This window comes from Ovis aries, chromosome 4 (genome assembly GCF_016772045.2).
Source record: "Ovis aries strain OAR_USU_Benz2616 breed Rambouillet chromosome 4, ARS-UI_Ramb_v3.0, whole genome shotgun sequence".
NCBI classification, from domain to species: domain Eukaryota; kingdom Metazoa; phylum Chordata; class Mammalia; order Artiodactyla; family Bovidae; genus Ovis; species Ovis aries.
In genome coordinates this window covers 14,070,244-14,087,611 of record NC_056057.1, presented here as the reverse complement: position 1 = coordinate 14,087,611, position 17,368 = coordinate 14,070,244, and the positions used below count along the sequence as shown (strand labels likewise).

Below are 17,368 nucleotides of genomic sequence, written 5' to 3'. Positions count from 1 at the left end.
TACTGCAGACACATGTCGCAACACAACAGTCAGTTCAGTCAATCAGTTCAGTTGCTCAGTCGTGTCCGACTCTTTGCAACCCCATGAATCGCAGCACGCCAGGCCTCCCTGTCCATCATCAACTCCCGGAGTTCACTCAGACTCACGTCCATCGAGTCCGTGATGCCATCCAGCCATCTCATCCTCTGTCATCCCCTTCTCCTCCTGCCCCCAATCCCTCCCAGCATCAGAATCTTTTCCAATGAGTCAACTCTTCGCATGAGGTGGTCAAAGTACTGGAGTTTCAGCTTTAGCATCATTCCTTCCAAAGAACACCCAGGGCTGTTCTCCTTCAGAATGGACTGATTGGATCTCCTTGCAGTCCAAGGACTCTCAGGAGTCTTCTCCAACACCACAGTTCAAAAGCATCAATTCTTCGGCACTCAGTCTTCTTCACAGTCCAACTCTCACATCCATACATGACCACTGGAAAAACCATAGCCTTGACTAGATGGACCTTTGTTGGCAAAGTAATGTCTCTGCTTTTCAATATGCTATCCGTGTTGGTCATAACACAATAGTACCAGTTACCAAAACACTGAGATGACTTTGTACTTGTTAGAAAAATGCTTTTCCCCACATCCTCCCAGTGCTCCCCTGCTACTGGACCCCTGTACCCTCCCTCTTGCACCCTTCAGTCATGACCTCCCCCATTCAGCACCTAAAGGTGAGATGCCTAACACAAAGGGGGCCCTAATCCATGCTCTCTGGACAGTACTGTACAGATTGTTACATACTTAGAATTCCAGTCCTGCATAGTAAATAACTGACACTGGTGCCTAACAGTGAATGCTTTATACATACTGCCTCCTGCCTGTCCCGTGCATGCTCAGTTGCTCAGTTGTGTCCGACTCTTTGCAACCCTAAGGACTGTAGCCTGCCAGGCTCCCCCTGTCCATGGGATTCTTTAGGCAACAGTACTAGAGTGAGTTGCCATGCCCTCTTCCAGGGGATCTTCCCAACCCAGGGATCAAACTCAGGTCTCCTGCATTGCAGGCAGATTCTTTACCGCTGAACCTCCAGGGAAGCCCCAACTGTTTCCTGTGCTGTGCTCAGTCGCTTCAGTCATATCTGACTCTTTGCAACCTATGGACTGTAGCCCACCAGGCTCCTCTGTCCATGGGATTCTCCAGGCAAGAATACTGGAGTGGGTTGCCATGCCTGCCTCTAGGGGATCTTCCCAACTCAGGAATCGAACCCATATCTCTGGCATCTCCTGCATTGTAGGTAGTTTCTTTACCCACTGAGCCACCTGGGAAGCCCCAACTGTCTCCTAGGACTCAGTAAATATCTCGTCATTTAGTCATGAAACAAGTTTAAAGGATTGGGAAGGCAGAACTTTGTAACTGCTCAGGTGTCCTCTTCACTTGGCTCTTGTATATAAAAAGCACACGTGGGGGTCTAATGAGAGGAGAGGGCCATGGTGATGGGAATTAGGGCATGGGGGGCACTGGGGCCAACTGAAGAGTTCTTGTCGGGAGGGGATGGCCTCTTCTCAGCTCTAGCCTATTGTTGCCATAGTGGGTACCCTGTAAGTGTACGGATAAAGGACTGAGTGAATGGATGAATACGTAAGGTGAGATTTCTTTGTAAAAGACTCAAGTAAGGAAAACAAGAACACCAAAGTTTAAGCGTCCTTCAATGAGATGGACTATCATGCAGTAACAGAGAAACAACCAAATTTAAAGAGAATGCTTTTGTCTCTTCAAAGCATGTTCCCCTATTACTATGGGATTACGTTCTCCTCAAAGTCATATGTTGGAGTCCTAAAACTCAGAGGAATGTTATCTGGAGACGGGTGCTTTGGGAGGTAATTAGGTTTAAATGAGGTCATAAAGGGGAGGCCCTCGTCATGGTATTAAAATATGAGAAAAGCTCGCTCACACTCTCTCTCTACATGAGGACAGACCTAAAAGGCAGTCACCTGTAAGTCAGGGAGAGTCCTCACCAGAAACCACAACAGCTGGCACCTTGATCTTGAACTTACCTGCTCCAGAACTGTGAGAAAACTGTTTTCTGCTTTTTAAGCCACCCAGTCTGTGATCCATTATTATGACAACCTGGACACACTGTGTTCAGTGCTCGGTCATGTTCAACTCTTTGCGACCGCATAGACTGTAGCCCGCCAGGCTCCTCTTGTCCATGGGATTCTCCAGGCAAGAATACTGGAGTGGGTTGCCATTTCCTTCTCCATATTATCTCTTTTATCCTCACAATAATCCTAAGAGGTAAACAGATGTCCATTGGCATTCAAGCCAGACCCCTGATAACACTCATTTCCATTAGACCAAGCTCTTGGGACCTCAGTGAACAGCCAGGGGGCAGGGTGCGGAGGACAAGCAGAGTTACAGGCTGGAAGCCTCACTCATGCTGTTTCCTGGAGCTCACTGCACAGCACCAATGATTCCTGGGCAATTCCTTGATGAAGCACAACTGCAGAAAGCCCAGTTCAGACCGTTTTAGCACAGTGCATGGCAAGAGGAGAGAAGGGCATTTAGGGGACTGAGTAAAATCTTCCACACTGAGTTCTCTGCCTCCAACCTGTGTGCACATCAATGGGGCAGAGCAAACGCTAATAAATCTTAGGTAGCTTTGTAATAACACTGAATGTCAGCTTGATCACTTGCAACATGACATGGCAAGACGAAACAATTTAAAAATAAGTTGTTCAAAGATGGGCTCTCTTTTACAGCATCCCTTGCATGTAATAATAGCTCGCTTGGCCACTTGTCAGGTATACAGCCCCTTCGATGCTATTTTCAGATGAAGAATTGCCCCTGATACTATCTATTTGTTATAATCCTGCCGATAACTAATTATCTCCCTAGATGTATCCTAATGACCAGTTTTGCTTCTTATGTTAATTTTTAGCGAAGATTCTAGAAAGCAGGCAGATAAAGAATGAAAGCTGGCAAGGCAGTTTCTCTGCTGCCAGCTTCCTGGGTTGAAACAGAAAAAGAAAAGTTCCTGCTGTTTGATTTAATAAGAATCAGTGTCTAGCTCAAGCCTCTCTCGTCGGACCAGTCTTACTCAATTGGCATAAAAGAAGAGTTTCCAAGCGTCTGCATTTCATTTCAGCAAGTACATGTAAATTCCCGTGTGAAAGTGAAGTGAAAGTCACTCAGTCAAGTCTGACTCTTTGCAACTCCACGCAGTCCATGGAATTCTCCAGGCCAGAATACTGCAGTGATTAGCCTTTCCCTTCTCCAGGGGATCTTCCCAACCTAGGGATTGAACCCAGGTCTCCAGCATTGCAGTCAGATTCTTTACCAGCTGAACCACCAGGGAAGCCCAAGAATACTGGAGTGGGTAGCCTATCCCTTCCCCAGTGGATCTTCCTGACCCACGAATTGAACTGGGGTCTCCTGCATTGCAGGCAGATTCTAACCAACTGAGTTATCACCGTGTGCTTTTTCCTAAAGACACAAAATAGCACTGCTGTGCTGCTGCTGTTCTTGTCTGATCCTTATAACCTGAATCTTTTGTGTAAAAGTTTAATTCTACCTTTGTGTCACCTGAATTCCTTAATTACCCATAATTATGTACCTCGAAATGCATCTCACAATCTATACAACCAACGATGCTGGTTTGCTCTTTGGGGTCTCTCCATCCTGCATTGCCTTTGAAAACTGGGTCTTACATTCGTCAGCACGTCCTTATCCATGGAGTTCACTCGCCAGTCACTAAGCACCTAATATGGGCCCTCACTTTGTCAGCCCGGGAATTCATACTGAATATACAACCTAGTTGTCAAACTCTTTTTTTTTTTTTTTTTTCAAATTTATTGGGATATAGTTGTTTTCTCTTCATTCATCCCTTCTCTTTTCTGACCTCTACAGAGTAACAGGGCTTCCTTCCCTGGTGGCTCAGTGGTAAAGAATCCGCTTGCTAATGCAGGAGATGCAGGTTCCAGCCCTGGGTTAGGAAGATCTCCTGAAGGAGAAATGGCAGCCCACTCCAGTGTTCTTGCCTGGGCAATCCCATGGACAGAGGAGCCTGGAAAGCTACGGTCCATGAGGTCACAAAAGAGTCAGACACGACTTAGCGACTAAAGAACAACAACCGAGCAACAACCACTTTCCACACTGAAAAGCTTAGAAAATGACTTAAAAAAAAAATCAGTGAGGCCATAAGGAAGTTACCCTCCCTTAATTAAAAAAAGAATCTGTAAGTCAAATTCTAATACTTTTCTGGTCATAAAATACCTTGGGAAATTCTTTTAAATTAATGCATATCTTTGTGTCTATAGCTGCTTTGTTATTTGGATTATATGCCACAGTCTGGGCTAGGGAAGGGACGAAAGCTGATGGGAGAAGAAATCAAGTTTATTGCAATAAACCTCACAGCTCCGCCAGAGTTGGAGGAAGTCTCCTTTCTATGACGTGACGACAATGCCTCACCAACTACCCCGTGGTCACTCGGCAGTGTGGTCAGCCAGGAACAGAGCTCCCTGTCCACTGTGTCCACTGCCCTCACCAGCAGCCCACAATCCCATCACTCCTCCCAGGGAGGTCTGCAGCCTGGGAGAACCTCATGCAGAACCAGACGCTGAATGGCTAAAGCTGTCACTGCAATCTCAATCTGTAATCTTTATAGAACCTTAATGAGAAGAGAAGATGCGGAAAAAGTCAGCTGAGGATTTTAAACACGGGCACAAATGAGGTTAGTTGGTATGAACCCCACTTCACATTCTGCTTCCCCTGCTCCAACCCCCAAATCAGGAGCGATTTGGGTCTATGTCAATTTCAGGTCATTGTCAGATAATAAGAAGAGAATGCCAAGGACAAAGAAACCAAATCGGGAAAAAAAAAAAAAAAAAGTAAAAATAAAAACCTCTGACAAAGCCAAGCCTCTAAATATAGCTTTTCCACTTTCCTCAATGCAGCTAATTCTAAGATATGTATTTCTGATTCTACTCATTCTGTTTTAAAAGAGAAAGACCACACCAGGGTAAGCAATGCAGGGTGGTCAGACGCATGATCTAATGACAGTGTGGGGAAGCCACTACAGAAGACGGCAGGAGCGCTGCCAGACGGTGTGGCGGGGACCAGTGACTGACTTCCACGCAGAGTCCACTGATGTTTTCCAAGTACGGATGGCTCTTACTGAAATGAAAATAGAAAACGCAGAACCAGAGCCCATACTAAAAATTCAGTTTAGTAAGGACAGAAGACTGCCCACGAAAGTAGAGGGTATTTGGCCTTGCTATTTTCAGAGAGAAAGGAGCCTTCCTCCTGCAATCTTTCTACCATTAGGATAAAAGCCTGTCAGTCCTCGCAAAGGAACACTGAACCGCTGTCTGTATCTTGTGCATTTGTTTTCTAGTGCCCCAGATGATGTTTTTCTGAGTCATAGGATTTGTTTGCAACTACATACACTTGCCAAAAACACGGAGAATCGGCAGAGATCAGCAAGAAATGGCCAGCTAATGCAATTAGTCCAAACTGATAAAAGTACAATCATAAGGCACTCGCAGCTCCTCCCTACCCTCAGCCCCCTTTCTTATTAAGCAAACTAATTTTGAAATTATTAGAACATCACAGGAGAATGTGGAAACAAGTTCAACCTACCCAATTTCAGTGAGAGTGTATCTAGAGAGGACCAGCTGCAATAAATAAGCTCTACTAATGATTTGAAGGGGCGTAACAGAGAGCGAGAGGTCAGTGAGTGGAGGGTTTGGTTTCTCTCATGTCTCATCCCTGGGTTGGGAAGATCCCATGGAGAAGGGAATGGCTACCCACTCCAATATTCTAGCCTGGAGAATTATGGACAGAGGAGCCCGAGGGGCTACAGTCCCTGGGGTTGCAAAGCATCAGACACAACTGAGCGGCTAACACTTCTACACGTCACTAGTTTTAGTCCTGTGGCCCCTCCAAATTCCCCCTGAACTACCATGGCTACGTCACGGCAACCAAACTGTCCTGTTACTTCTTCCCTCCACCTCACCTCCACCCCCCAAGTCATGCGCACCCTCCCTGGGTGTCCAAGTTAACCCTGCGTTGGTCTCCCAAGAGCTCAGCCACACTCAGGATCACAGCACTTCCACAACCACTGTTACTTACTTGGTGGTGATTGAAACTTCATCGAGATCAACTGTGGCAAGATGGGCCACTATCCCAACAGAGATGGTACTCTCCAGGGCACGCTGTGTCATGTTCAACACGGGTGAATCCCCTCCTGGAAAAACTCTTGCTCTTCTGACCACCTCAGAAGCAGACCCCAGCAATGAGTGAGCCACAGGGAATAAGTGTGTATGTGTGTGTGTGGGGGCGGGGGGGGGGGGCAGGGGCGGGGCGTGGTAAGAAGGGGCAGGGAGTTGGGTACGAAATTTCTCAAATAGGGAGCAAAAGCAAGAAACTCCCCCCGCCAGCTTCTGGTCACCAGATGAAGTGAAGATAGTAGTAGGAATTTGGGGGATACAGAGATATCTTAGTATCTTTTGGTAGGATATGAAGAGCACTTCTGACTTGAAAAAAAATCAAGAGCATATCTTCTAGAACACATACATTGGAGCATTTAAAAAGCAAGTAAAAATAAGGTTAAAGGCATTCTGGTGAAGCTTTTCATAAATGATCCCAAAGATAGCAGGAGACGTAAAGAAAGGATGTTCTTCTCAGTCAATGTGTCAGAAAACACAATTTGAAAATTTGAAAATTCTAGTTAATTCCCAAACCTTCTGGAATTTGTGTCTTCACTCAACTTATTAGTTCCTACTGACCTGTTACTATGCAATGTTGTGAATGTTAACCACATTCTCAAATTGTTATTGTCACAGGCAACCCACTGCTAGTTAATATAATAATAAACATTTTTTTGATGATGATAAACATTTTGTACGCTTACCAAAACAATATAGTGTGTCACTTCTTAAAGTTAAAAAAATTCAGTATATGATTTATACACTATTCAAAATACTTCAAATGACACTTTTTTTTTTTTTTTTAATGTGCTTCTGTTTATCCCATAATCCTTTTAGTATTTGCTCGGTAATTCAGCAAAACTCTTTAAACTGAATAAAATTAGGATTTTGTGCTTCTATGTTTACAGAAAGAGCATATCAGACTGACAAATTTGATAATCTTAAAAAGAAAGAAAGAAAGAAAAAACTGTTCTCATTTCAAAGGTTCAAAAAATAAAGGTTATTTACTATGCAGACCAGGACTTGTTGTTTTTATGATAGCAAATTAGAAAAACATGGTCAGAGTTAGAGGTTACTCAATCAGGTTGAAGCTAGGACATTTGTTCCAGCAGTCCTTGTTCCTCAAATTATATCTGATAATGTTTTAAAGTCTAAACATATTTTAGTTCAAAACGATACTCAGCTCTTAGATATAAAATGGCACTAAGCTTTCAAATATCAACAAGTTTACCCAGTCTCTTCAACTAATGTATTTGTTTTCAGAGTAATCTGTCACTCAGGACCTCTGAATTATATCTGAGGAGCTGAAACTTTGAGCTAGAATGTTAGTTTGCATTTTCCTGCGCATAATCATAGGAGAGGGGCATTAATACAGGGGTTGGTATACTGGCCACTACCAAGGCCTATTATTTCAGCAGAGCCGTGGCAACAGGGCAATTGTTACATACTTTCAGCCTGTGTTGTGTCAAATGGAGGACTGGACCAATGTGTCAGCAGACACAAGCAGTAAAACATCCCAAACTAGTTGCAAACCAGAAACACTATCTCTATTTCTCAACAATTCAAAAAAAAGAGGGTGATAAACCTTCCCCTAAACTGGCTACCAAAGTATTATTATCTGTGAAGTAAGATGGTGCCCATCAACTTAAAACTGGCGAAATCGTATTGAACTGCATTTCAGAGCGAGGCGGGAACTTGAAATGCTATTGCTCTGCGGATGTCCACGTGGGTGGGCGAACATATGTTCCTGCTAAGCAGAGGAAGTGGTACACCCGGATTTCTTCCTAAGTGCGAGGCCTTTATAAACTCGTCCTCATGGCGCTGTTTTAAATAGAAAGAAAATGACACACAGTCCCCAACCAGGCTTCCTAACTGTTTGGAGAGGGTGGCCACTTTCCCAAAACATTAGGTTACTGTGGGGGAATTTTCCAAAATTGTCAACAATTCCGTCTTTAAGCTCTGTGCTGCTTCTCCACATGAAGCAGATGCAAGGCCGCACGAGCTATATTTGGCCTCACGGGAGATGTCAGTTATTTCTGCAGTGCTGACTCCTACCTGACAGTGGAAGACGTACTCTGGTGTGGTTTTCTTAAACTTCATGTTCCAAACCAAGGCTACTCCATCTGGTTCATGGGGAGCATCTTCGTTGTTGTTGTAGGAAGCGACCATCAGCTCAGGGTACTAAATGGAAGAAGTCACAGGATGGGTTACGCCAAGATGACAACACAAGGAAAAGATTCTTATTGCAACAGACGCATGCTATATTATACACTTGAAATGGTACTTGCTTTTTAAGCTGCGGCAGACTTAATACCAGAGCTTCCCTGGTAGCTCAGCTGCTAAAAAAATCTGCCTGCAATGCAGGAGACCCTGGTTTGGTTCCAAGGTCAGGAAGATCCCCTGGAGAAGGGATAGGTTACCCACTCCAGTATATTAGGGCTTCCCTGGGGGCTCAGATGGTAAAGAATCTGCCCGCAATGCGGGAGACATGGGTTCGATCCCTGGGTTGGGAAGATCCCCTGGAGGAGGGCATGGCAACCCACTCCAGTATTTCTGACCTGGAGAATCCCATGGACAGAGGACCCTGATCTACAGTTGATGGGATCATAAAGAGTTGGACACGACTGAGTAATTATAAGCACAGCACAGCACATACTTAGTCCCAACTTCGCGTCTCAGCCCACTGAATCTGGTTTCTACCCGCAACATTCCACATGTGCTTGTCATAGTCACCATCAAAGTACACACACTGCTGAACCTCTGCGGTATCTGACGTTTGGGCGGCTTCCTCCTCTCTCCTGTGCTGGCTTCCATCACACCTTTCTCTCCCACTCTTCTGAACCACTGTTTTTAGCCTCTGCAGCTCCTTCTACTACCTATGGGGGGCTGGGGCTGTTTTCTGTCCTCTTGTTGGTGTCTGTTTACACATTCTTCCCTGGTGATCTCATCCAATAGCTTTTATTAGCATTCATATACTGACAATGTTCAAACATTTATCTCTGGGCTTGATTTCTAAGATGCATATTTTACAGCTACTGGAGATTTCTCAAGGCTGTACATAGACACATCAGATGCAATGCACAGGAAAGTGAGCTTGTTGCCTTCTACAAAAAGCTGTTTCAACATTCCTCTCATTAGGACTTTGTACTGACTGGGCCAGACACTCCACGTTCATTTTTACCCCTCCCTCTTTCTTCTCTACATGCTGCTTCAGAACTTCCTCAAGACCTTTCAAATGTATGCTTCTTTCTATCCTTAATGTCAGAGCCTCCTAAATGAATTTCTTGTCTGGATGAAGACAACAGCATTTTAAATGACTTTCTGCTTCTAGGCTTGCCAGGCCCCGCGCTCACCTACTCCACCCTCCATCCTTTGTCAATATGACTTTACAAAACATGTATCTGGCTAAGTCATTTCTCTGCTTAGAAAAGCTTAATGGCTCATCATTACTTTCAAGATAAAATCTAGGTCATTTAGGATCCTTCATGATCTGTTCTTGGAGGAGGAAATGGCAACCCACTCCAGTATTCTTGCCTGGAAAAATCCCATGGACAGAGGAGCCTAGGGGGCTACAGTCCATGGGGTTGCAAGGAGTTGGACATGACTGAACAACTGAGCTCACACGATCTGTTAGCTTCTACTTTCTCTGCCTAATCTCTTACAACCTACCCCCTTTCCTCCCAACCCCTACCTATGACCCAGCCTCACTGGGCTAGTTCTGAGGTTCATAGGTACAGCCTCTGTACCATGAGTTGACACTCACTCTCACTGAAAAGCCTCTCCTGTGTTGGTTACATTGTTAACTTATTTGTTAAGACTCCATGTAGGCATCAAGTCCTCCAGACCTAATCCTACCTAATCATTCACCACCCCTCATTGCCTCTCATCACCCCCCTTAGCATTACGTATGTCCCCCTATTAAGGCACGTGTCAAATTGTATTACGGCTTTTCCCGGTCTATGTCCACGACTAGATTGTAAGCTTTTTGAGTGTAGGGACTTGGTTTTATTGACCTCTGAATCCAGGCCTAGTAAGTCCTAGCATGATAAACTTGTGCCAAAATCTACTGAATTACAAATACTCTTTTTTATGTTAGTGACTCTGCGCTCAGCAGCAAGATCCTATCTTTAATCCTTTGTTGTTAAATAATGCCAACAATTAGAAGCTCAAGTGAAAGAAACTCAAGTAGTAAAATAACTAAGAGGACTCTACAGCAAGTAGAAATACCTACTCACTATACATGAACTCTGCGTTGAGCGTTAGAAATAGACAGGTTGAATCTCATGGCAAGTATTTATGAGTCAGAGTACATTGTATGAAAACGTCATTCCTACCCGGGATTTCCATACGGCAGCCCCATTAAATATACTATCAGGATTATCAGGATTATAGCAGATCATACCACTCTTTGCTCACGGGTAGTTTAGTTTTTTCCTTCTTATTCACTACACTGTATATATTTAACATAAGTTTGTCAGTAAAAATTTGAACATCAGCTTTTTTTTCCTATCAAAGATAATTAAGCCTGAGTCTTCTATGTGTTTTATTCATTCTTTGAACTCCCCCAGCTTAAGAAAGCTGCAGAGAGTTACAACTTACCAGTTGGTGCAGAGGAAGTATAAGCCTGCAACGAGACGCATGTATGTGGCCGCCAGGGGAAGTAATCATTCTTTATTAGAAAACACTCCTCAGCGGATGAATCAAAGGCCTATTAAGAAAGGCCTTTGATTCAAAGCCCACTCAAAGAAACTAACATCCAGATAAACACAGAAGTCTCCAGACTGTCCATCTGAAGTTTAACTAGGTCACATGGGAAAAGGCAACTCTATAAACATCAACACCACTACCCCAGTGGCCAATGAGCAGCCAGATGTGTCTGGAATAATATCCCACAGCTTCACATCTGGGTCTCATCGCTGGCTCCCACTTTAAAACAAAATCTTAAATTATTGGGCTTAAAACCCCTTTAGAAAACAGGGAGAGTTTTTTTCAAATACCAGTGAAATGCTATTGGTGTAATTTCTATAACTAGGATCAAAAGGCCTAAAGATACTGATTAACTCTTAAGTCATGAAAGTGTTTATGATTTCAAAGTCTCCTCTAGTATGTCTGTTTGAACATGACTAATCAATATTTTCTTATTTTCCAACAAAAAAGTAGTCATTCTCTGCATGATTATTGAAATATTAAAATTATTATTTTAAAGAGAATATCAACTCCTGGGAAGTTGGTGATTATTCACAGGGCTGAATTATCTAATAATTAACCTAGGGGAATTTTACTCAGAAATTGCCCACTCTGCTCTCAAGCTGTTTGTTCTTATAAAAAATAAAACCTGACATTTACTAGCAAGGAAGGAACCAACATGCTTTAAGTGTCATTATGCATCTAACAAGGGGCTGGGTGACATGTTCACTCACTTGATTCTTGCAGTTGTCTAAAGTAAGCAACGGGTTTTCCCATTTCTACAGACAAAGCAGCCCAGGTAAGAAAGTGGGTAAGGAATTTGTTCCAAGTTAAGTTGCTAATAAATGACAAAGTGAGATCCTGCTTGAAGTCTATTTGTTTCAAGACCACGTCTCTTACACTGTGGCATGCCTCAAGTGGCCCCCAAGCATATGTAAGGCACTAAAGTATATTAGTCACTCAGTCATATCCAACTCTTTGCAACCTCGTGGACTGTAACCCACCAGGCTCCTCTGTCCATGGGATTCTCCAGGCAAGGATACTGGAGTGGGTTGCCATTTCCTCCTCCAGGGGATCTTTCCGATCCAGGGATTGAACCCGGGTCTCCTGCATTGCAGGCGGATTCTTCCACCAGGGAAGCCTATGTAAGGCCCTCAGTTCAATAAGTAAAATGTGGGACAAGACAGAAAGCACACTGGTAGATTTCAGGGGGTAGGGCCTGGGGAGGGGGAATAGGGACTTAGTGTTTAATGGAGACAGAATTTCAGTTTAGGAAGGTGAAAAATTCAGGAGGTGGATGACGGTGAGAGCTGTACAACAATGTGAATGTATTTAGCACCACTGAACTGTAAGTTAAATATGGTTACAATAGTATGTTTTATATTATGTGACTTTTACCGCAATAAGAAAACGCAGGACGAGAATGTCAACAGTAACATGCTTTGCTTTACAGGCACTCACCATTTAGTAGGAGGAGGTGAGCCATGTGTATGGAAAACTGCAACACGAATAGAAAAGCAGGACATGCTACGATGGAGATAGGAAAGGAGTTCTATCAAAGCCCAGAGGATAAAGGAGCCACTTCAGCTGGAATGTGGTATGCCAGGGAGAGATATTGAAAAGGACTTCTGAGAAGAAATGAGATTGACTGGGCCCTGTCACATGGGAAAGTGATAGGAGAACAGAGATAGAAGAGTATAGACAAGGGAACAAATACTGATGCCAGAGATTTCTCTTGGGTATCAGCCTGGTTCACAATAATTCTCCCAATCCTTGGAAACTACCTCAATACACAGATGTCAAACTCCCCAGGGAGAATTCATTCATCCCAGCTCGGGCAATCATATTCTCTACCTTGTTAACTGTAAATTTTGAAATGAGACATAGACTCCCTGGGTTGCAAATGAGTCAAGTAATGACAGCATTCTATTGGTGAAGCCTCTCAAGCTGCCCAGATTTATACTCCTGAGTCCCAGTTCTTTGTCTTTTCTGTGGATTCCCTGAGTACTCCAGTGACTAGAATAAATTTCCCTCTTTGCAGAAGGTAGCCAGGGGTAAATTTTTCTGAGCTAATGCAATGGAGAACACATTCAGAAAACAGTGAGGTTATAGCACCTGGCTGGGAGGCAAGTTAGGCGAAGAGATGAAAAAGATTAAAGGGCTGGAGGTGCTTCAAGACATTCCCACAGAAGTCACTGAATACAGGCTAATGATTTTAGACTTTATGCTGGGAGTCATCCTCTGCAATTGCTAATATTTCTAATTAGACCACTACTTTCACTACTATGCCACCTTTATTGAGCACTTTTACTATACTAGACACTTTATTAAAGTCTAAGCTTTTAAAGTACATTAATTCATTTAATACTCACAATAAGCACGGGAGCGAGGTTTGATGACTATTTTGGGAATGAGAAAACTTAAGCCAAGAGAAGTCAGGTGACTTGCTCAAGGTGACACTGAGGGCAAACAGGTAATCATTACAAATAGTAACCTGGAAAAAGTACTTAATGATTCAACAGTGTAGAGAACTGAGGCAGGAAGACCAGATAGGAAGCTATTTCCTGATATAAGCAAGAAGAAGATGGCATGACATACAGTAGGGATCGATTCCACATGTAAGTAGATTTGAATTGGTGACAGTGGGGGTCTTTTTGCTACCATAAATTTGACTGGGCTTGGCAATTAAATGAGCTATCCAAGATTACTTGAAGGGGGGCGTGGTTGAAGGGGAAGTGGGGGAGGAATAGAGGGAAGTTGGCGCTAGCAGATGTAAGTTATTATGTATAAAATGGATAAACAATGAAGTCCTACTGTATAGCACAGGGATCTGTGTTCAATATCCTGTGATAAACCACAACGAAAAATAACAGAATAAAGAACACACACATATATGTATAACTTTGCTGTACATCAGAAAGTAACACAACATTGTAAATCAACTATACTTCAATAAAAAAGATGACTTGTGTTTGTATCCTGAATGACTCCAAGGTGAGAGGATGCAAATCACACGTGAGAGGAATACACAGGGTGGGAGAAAGATCATAAATCTGGTTTTGTATACAACTGCTAAATCTGTCATGTTGAATGCAGACAGTATTATTGACTCCCTCTATTACACAATATTTGATGAACAGCAAAGTTGACATAACTCCCCAAGGGCCCCAATGTCCTTCAGGAGATAATGACTGGGGGCTATTTTGCAGATATTGCCAAGGTAAAGTGTTCTTGTTTAGGAAGAAGACCAAGGAGACCTTTGATCCAGGAGCTCAAAGCGAAGCTATGAGGAATCTTATGGTTTTTTCCTCCCCCACCCTTGCCATTCTGTTGCACTCGTAAGTACACACGTCTCTGCTGGACTCGAAGACTATGCGTCTGTCCTTTTCCTCTTTCTGAACATCACGGGATTCCACATAGATTTACTCAGAAAGTCTCTTCATCCCATAAGTATGTAAACTTGGTAATTGAACGCCACTAAATTGTCAGGATGTAGGAACTAGGGGTTCTTCGGTGTTGTGTTCATCAAATTCCTTTATTATCCTTTTTAAAATTTATTTTTAATTGGAGGATAATTGCTTTACAATGTTGCGTTGGTTTCTGCCGTACAAGAACATGAATCAGTCATACGTATACATTTAGCCCTTCCTTCTAGCGCCTCCCTTCCAACCCCAACCCACCCCTTTACCCTCGCAGATCCTGGAGCTGAGCTCCCTGTCTTATACAGCAGCTTCCTGCTAGCTACCTATTGCATACACGGGAGTGTATATATGTCAATGCTACCCTGGAACTAAGGATTCTCATTCCTTTTTCTTATGCTTCATATAAAATACAGTCTTCAGAACTGCAAACCCCTTCCCCACACTGCAGATGACAGATTACACAAAAATGGGGGAAAACCGATATAGAGTCTCTATGGTAGAACTTCCGCCCTTTCCAGTTTCTCTTTCAGCAACACGAACAATACACAAGATCCTGTGTGGAGACGCATCTCCCTGTGGGCAACAGGTAGATGTCCACCCCATGCCAAGGCCAGGTGGGGACCAGCCCTACCGGCGAGGGTCCCACCACCTCCTCCAGGAGCGTTATCAGCAGACCCAGGGACTCAGCAAAAGCTGCCCTTGAGCAATGTGTCAGATAAGGTTCCTGTGTAATCTTCAGACTGTGAACAAGTGAATGAGCCGCACTAAGTGTTTCCTCCACCTTGGATCTGATTTCTGCACACACGACCGAGCGTGCTTACAGACCACCCATGCGCCGGCTGGCAGGAAGTGGCTGGGTACACCCCTGCCTGCATCAGCCTCTGCACGACTGTGCCCCGCATGCTCTCTTGTTCGGATGTAAGAGGAGATTCAAGAGGAGAGAACACTCGCCCACTTTGTGGCTGTTGACAGCCTGGTTGCGGGGGATTACATTCCTCTTCAGTGTTCTGTTCCCCAGCACGATCACATGGGGCTCTTCACATCATCCGCTTCACTGCTCTGCTGGGAACACTCTCTTCCCCCCTCCCTTTCTCTAATCCCAGTCTTCTAAGACACCCTGTCCAACAAGAGGCACAGACTCCGATCTCCACTGAACCCTGAAAGCACCTGCTATCAGCCCTACGTCATTCAGCACTTAGAACCTCTTGTCTGACTTCTCAGCCCACCAGGCTTATCTGTCCCTGGGAATCCTCAGGCAAGAATACTGGAGTGGGTTGCCGTGCCCTCCTCCAGGGAATCTTCCTGACCCAGGGATCAAATCTGTATCTCTTAAGTCTCCTGCATTGACAGGCAGGTTCTTTACCTCCAGCACTACCCAGGAAGCTTGATGTTATGAGGGTGAAATAAAATAATGCCTTTGGAGTAGCTGGCACAGTGCCTAGCATATAAGAAGCACAAATTAAAAGCTAGCCATGGGGACTTTCCTGGTGATTCAGTGGTTGAGAATCTGCCTTCCGATACAGGGGATGTGGGTTCAATCCCTGGTTGGAGCACTAAGATCCCATGTGCCTGGGAGCAACTAAGTCCACGTGTTGTAACTCAAGACGCCTGTGTGCCTCAACTACTGAGCCTGCGCCCACGCTCTGCAACGAGAAGCCCGAGCATTGTAACTAGACAAGCCCGGGCACCACAGTGAAGACCCAGTGAAGCCACAATGGGAAAAGAGAGAAAGAAGCTAGCCATGATCACTATTCCCAATAAAAGCACAGATTAAAAGGAAGAAGAGATGTGCTGTGTAGAAGTGCCCAGCATCCATCGTCCCTAGCTCCCTCATTGCTGTTATATCATTGTCATTACAGGAGGGAACACGGCATGACCACCCGATGACCACCCAGAGCACAGGCTCGTGAGTTAGATCGCCGCAGTTCAGCTGTGTGCCTCGACGTGCATTATGTAACTTCTCACTGCTGGGTAAATGACACACTAAGCGAGTTGGCCATTCAGCAAGCTGGCTTTTGGTAACTCTGCCTGCTTTCCCTAGAACGTTACACTAGGGAGTTGAGTGCTTTCATTAGGAGTGCTACACTAGGGAGTTTAGTTAGATTTTTTTTTTTTTTTTTCTCTTACAGGCAACAGGGAGTTTTAATCCAGGGAGTAAAGTGATCAGATCCGTATTTTAGAAAGATTATTTGGCTAGATGTCTAGATAGAAAACGACAGGTGGACAAGTTTGGGTGCAGAAAGACCATGAGAAGATGAGCAATACGACAGGGGTGAGATAAGGAATATAGGAGTAGAGAAATAGACAGTCCTCGTGACTGAGTAAGTCTGGGAGATAAAGGAGAGGAAGTTTTTGATGTTAGTGATGAAAGGTTTTTTTAGGCCTTTGAGTATGTTGTGATGGCTTTAACACAGAATTGTTGTTTTTGCTCAGTTGCTAAGTTATGTCTGATGCTTTGCGACCCCATGAACTTCAGCATGCCAGGCCTCCCTGTCCTACACTACCTCCTAAACTCATGTCTGTTGAGTTGGTGATGCCATCCAACCGTCTCATCCTCTGTCACCCCCTTCTCCTCCTGCCCTCAATCTTTCCCAGCACCAGGGTCTTTTCCAATGAGTCAGCTCTTTGCATCAGGTGGGCAAAGCATTAGAGCTTCAGCTTCAGCATCAATCCTTCCAGTGAATAGTCAGGGTTTAGAGTAGGCAAAAAAGGACTTTAGATGTGTGGAAATAATGAGTTAGTGATGAATCTGCCATTCTATGGGACACCTGAATGGATCTGTCTCTCTGGGGTGTAAAGTGGAATTCAGGAGAGATTTTCGGTGGGGACAGAAAAAGACTGCCCATGTGATGGCTGAATCGATAGCAGTGGAAGAGATCCCTTCCCACAGACAGCATGTCCAGAAGAGAGAATGGGAGCATGACCAGGAGGATCATGGGGTAGAAGAGGAAAAAATAAGTCTTAGAGGAGTTCAAGAACTAGAAGAGAGTCGCACTGTAGAACTCAGTGGAAGGAGAATATTTTTGGAGGTTTGAGAACGTCAACAAAGCTGGGTGACAAAGAGAGGTCAGGGTAGATGAAG

General features: G+C 44.2%; 1 protein-coding gene across 12 annotated transcripts in view; it reads right to left on the bottom strand.

Moving 5' to 3' along the window:
• The window catches only part of DYNC1I1 (dynein cytoplasmic 1 intermediate chain 1), a 407,782-nt gene that overhangs the window by 124,924 nt on the left and 265,490 nt on the right, over positions 1-17,368 (bottom strand). For all 12 annotated transcript variants that reach the window (XM_004007740.5, XM_060414497.1, XM_060414492.1 and 9 more), the window contains one exon: positions 8,234-8,359. In XM_004007740.5, coding sequence (XP_004007789.2) covers positions 8,234-8,359 — 126 coding nt within the window. The remainder of the gene's footprint in view (positions 1-8,233; positions 8,360-17,368) is intronic.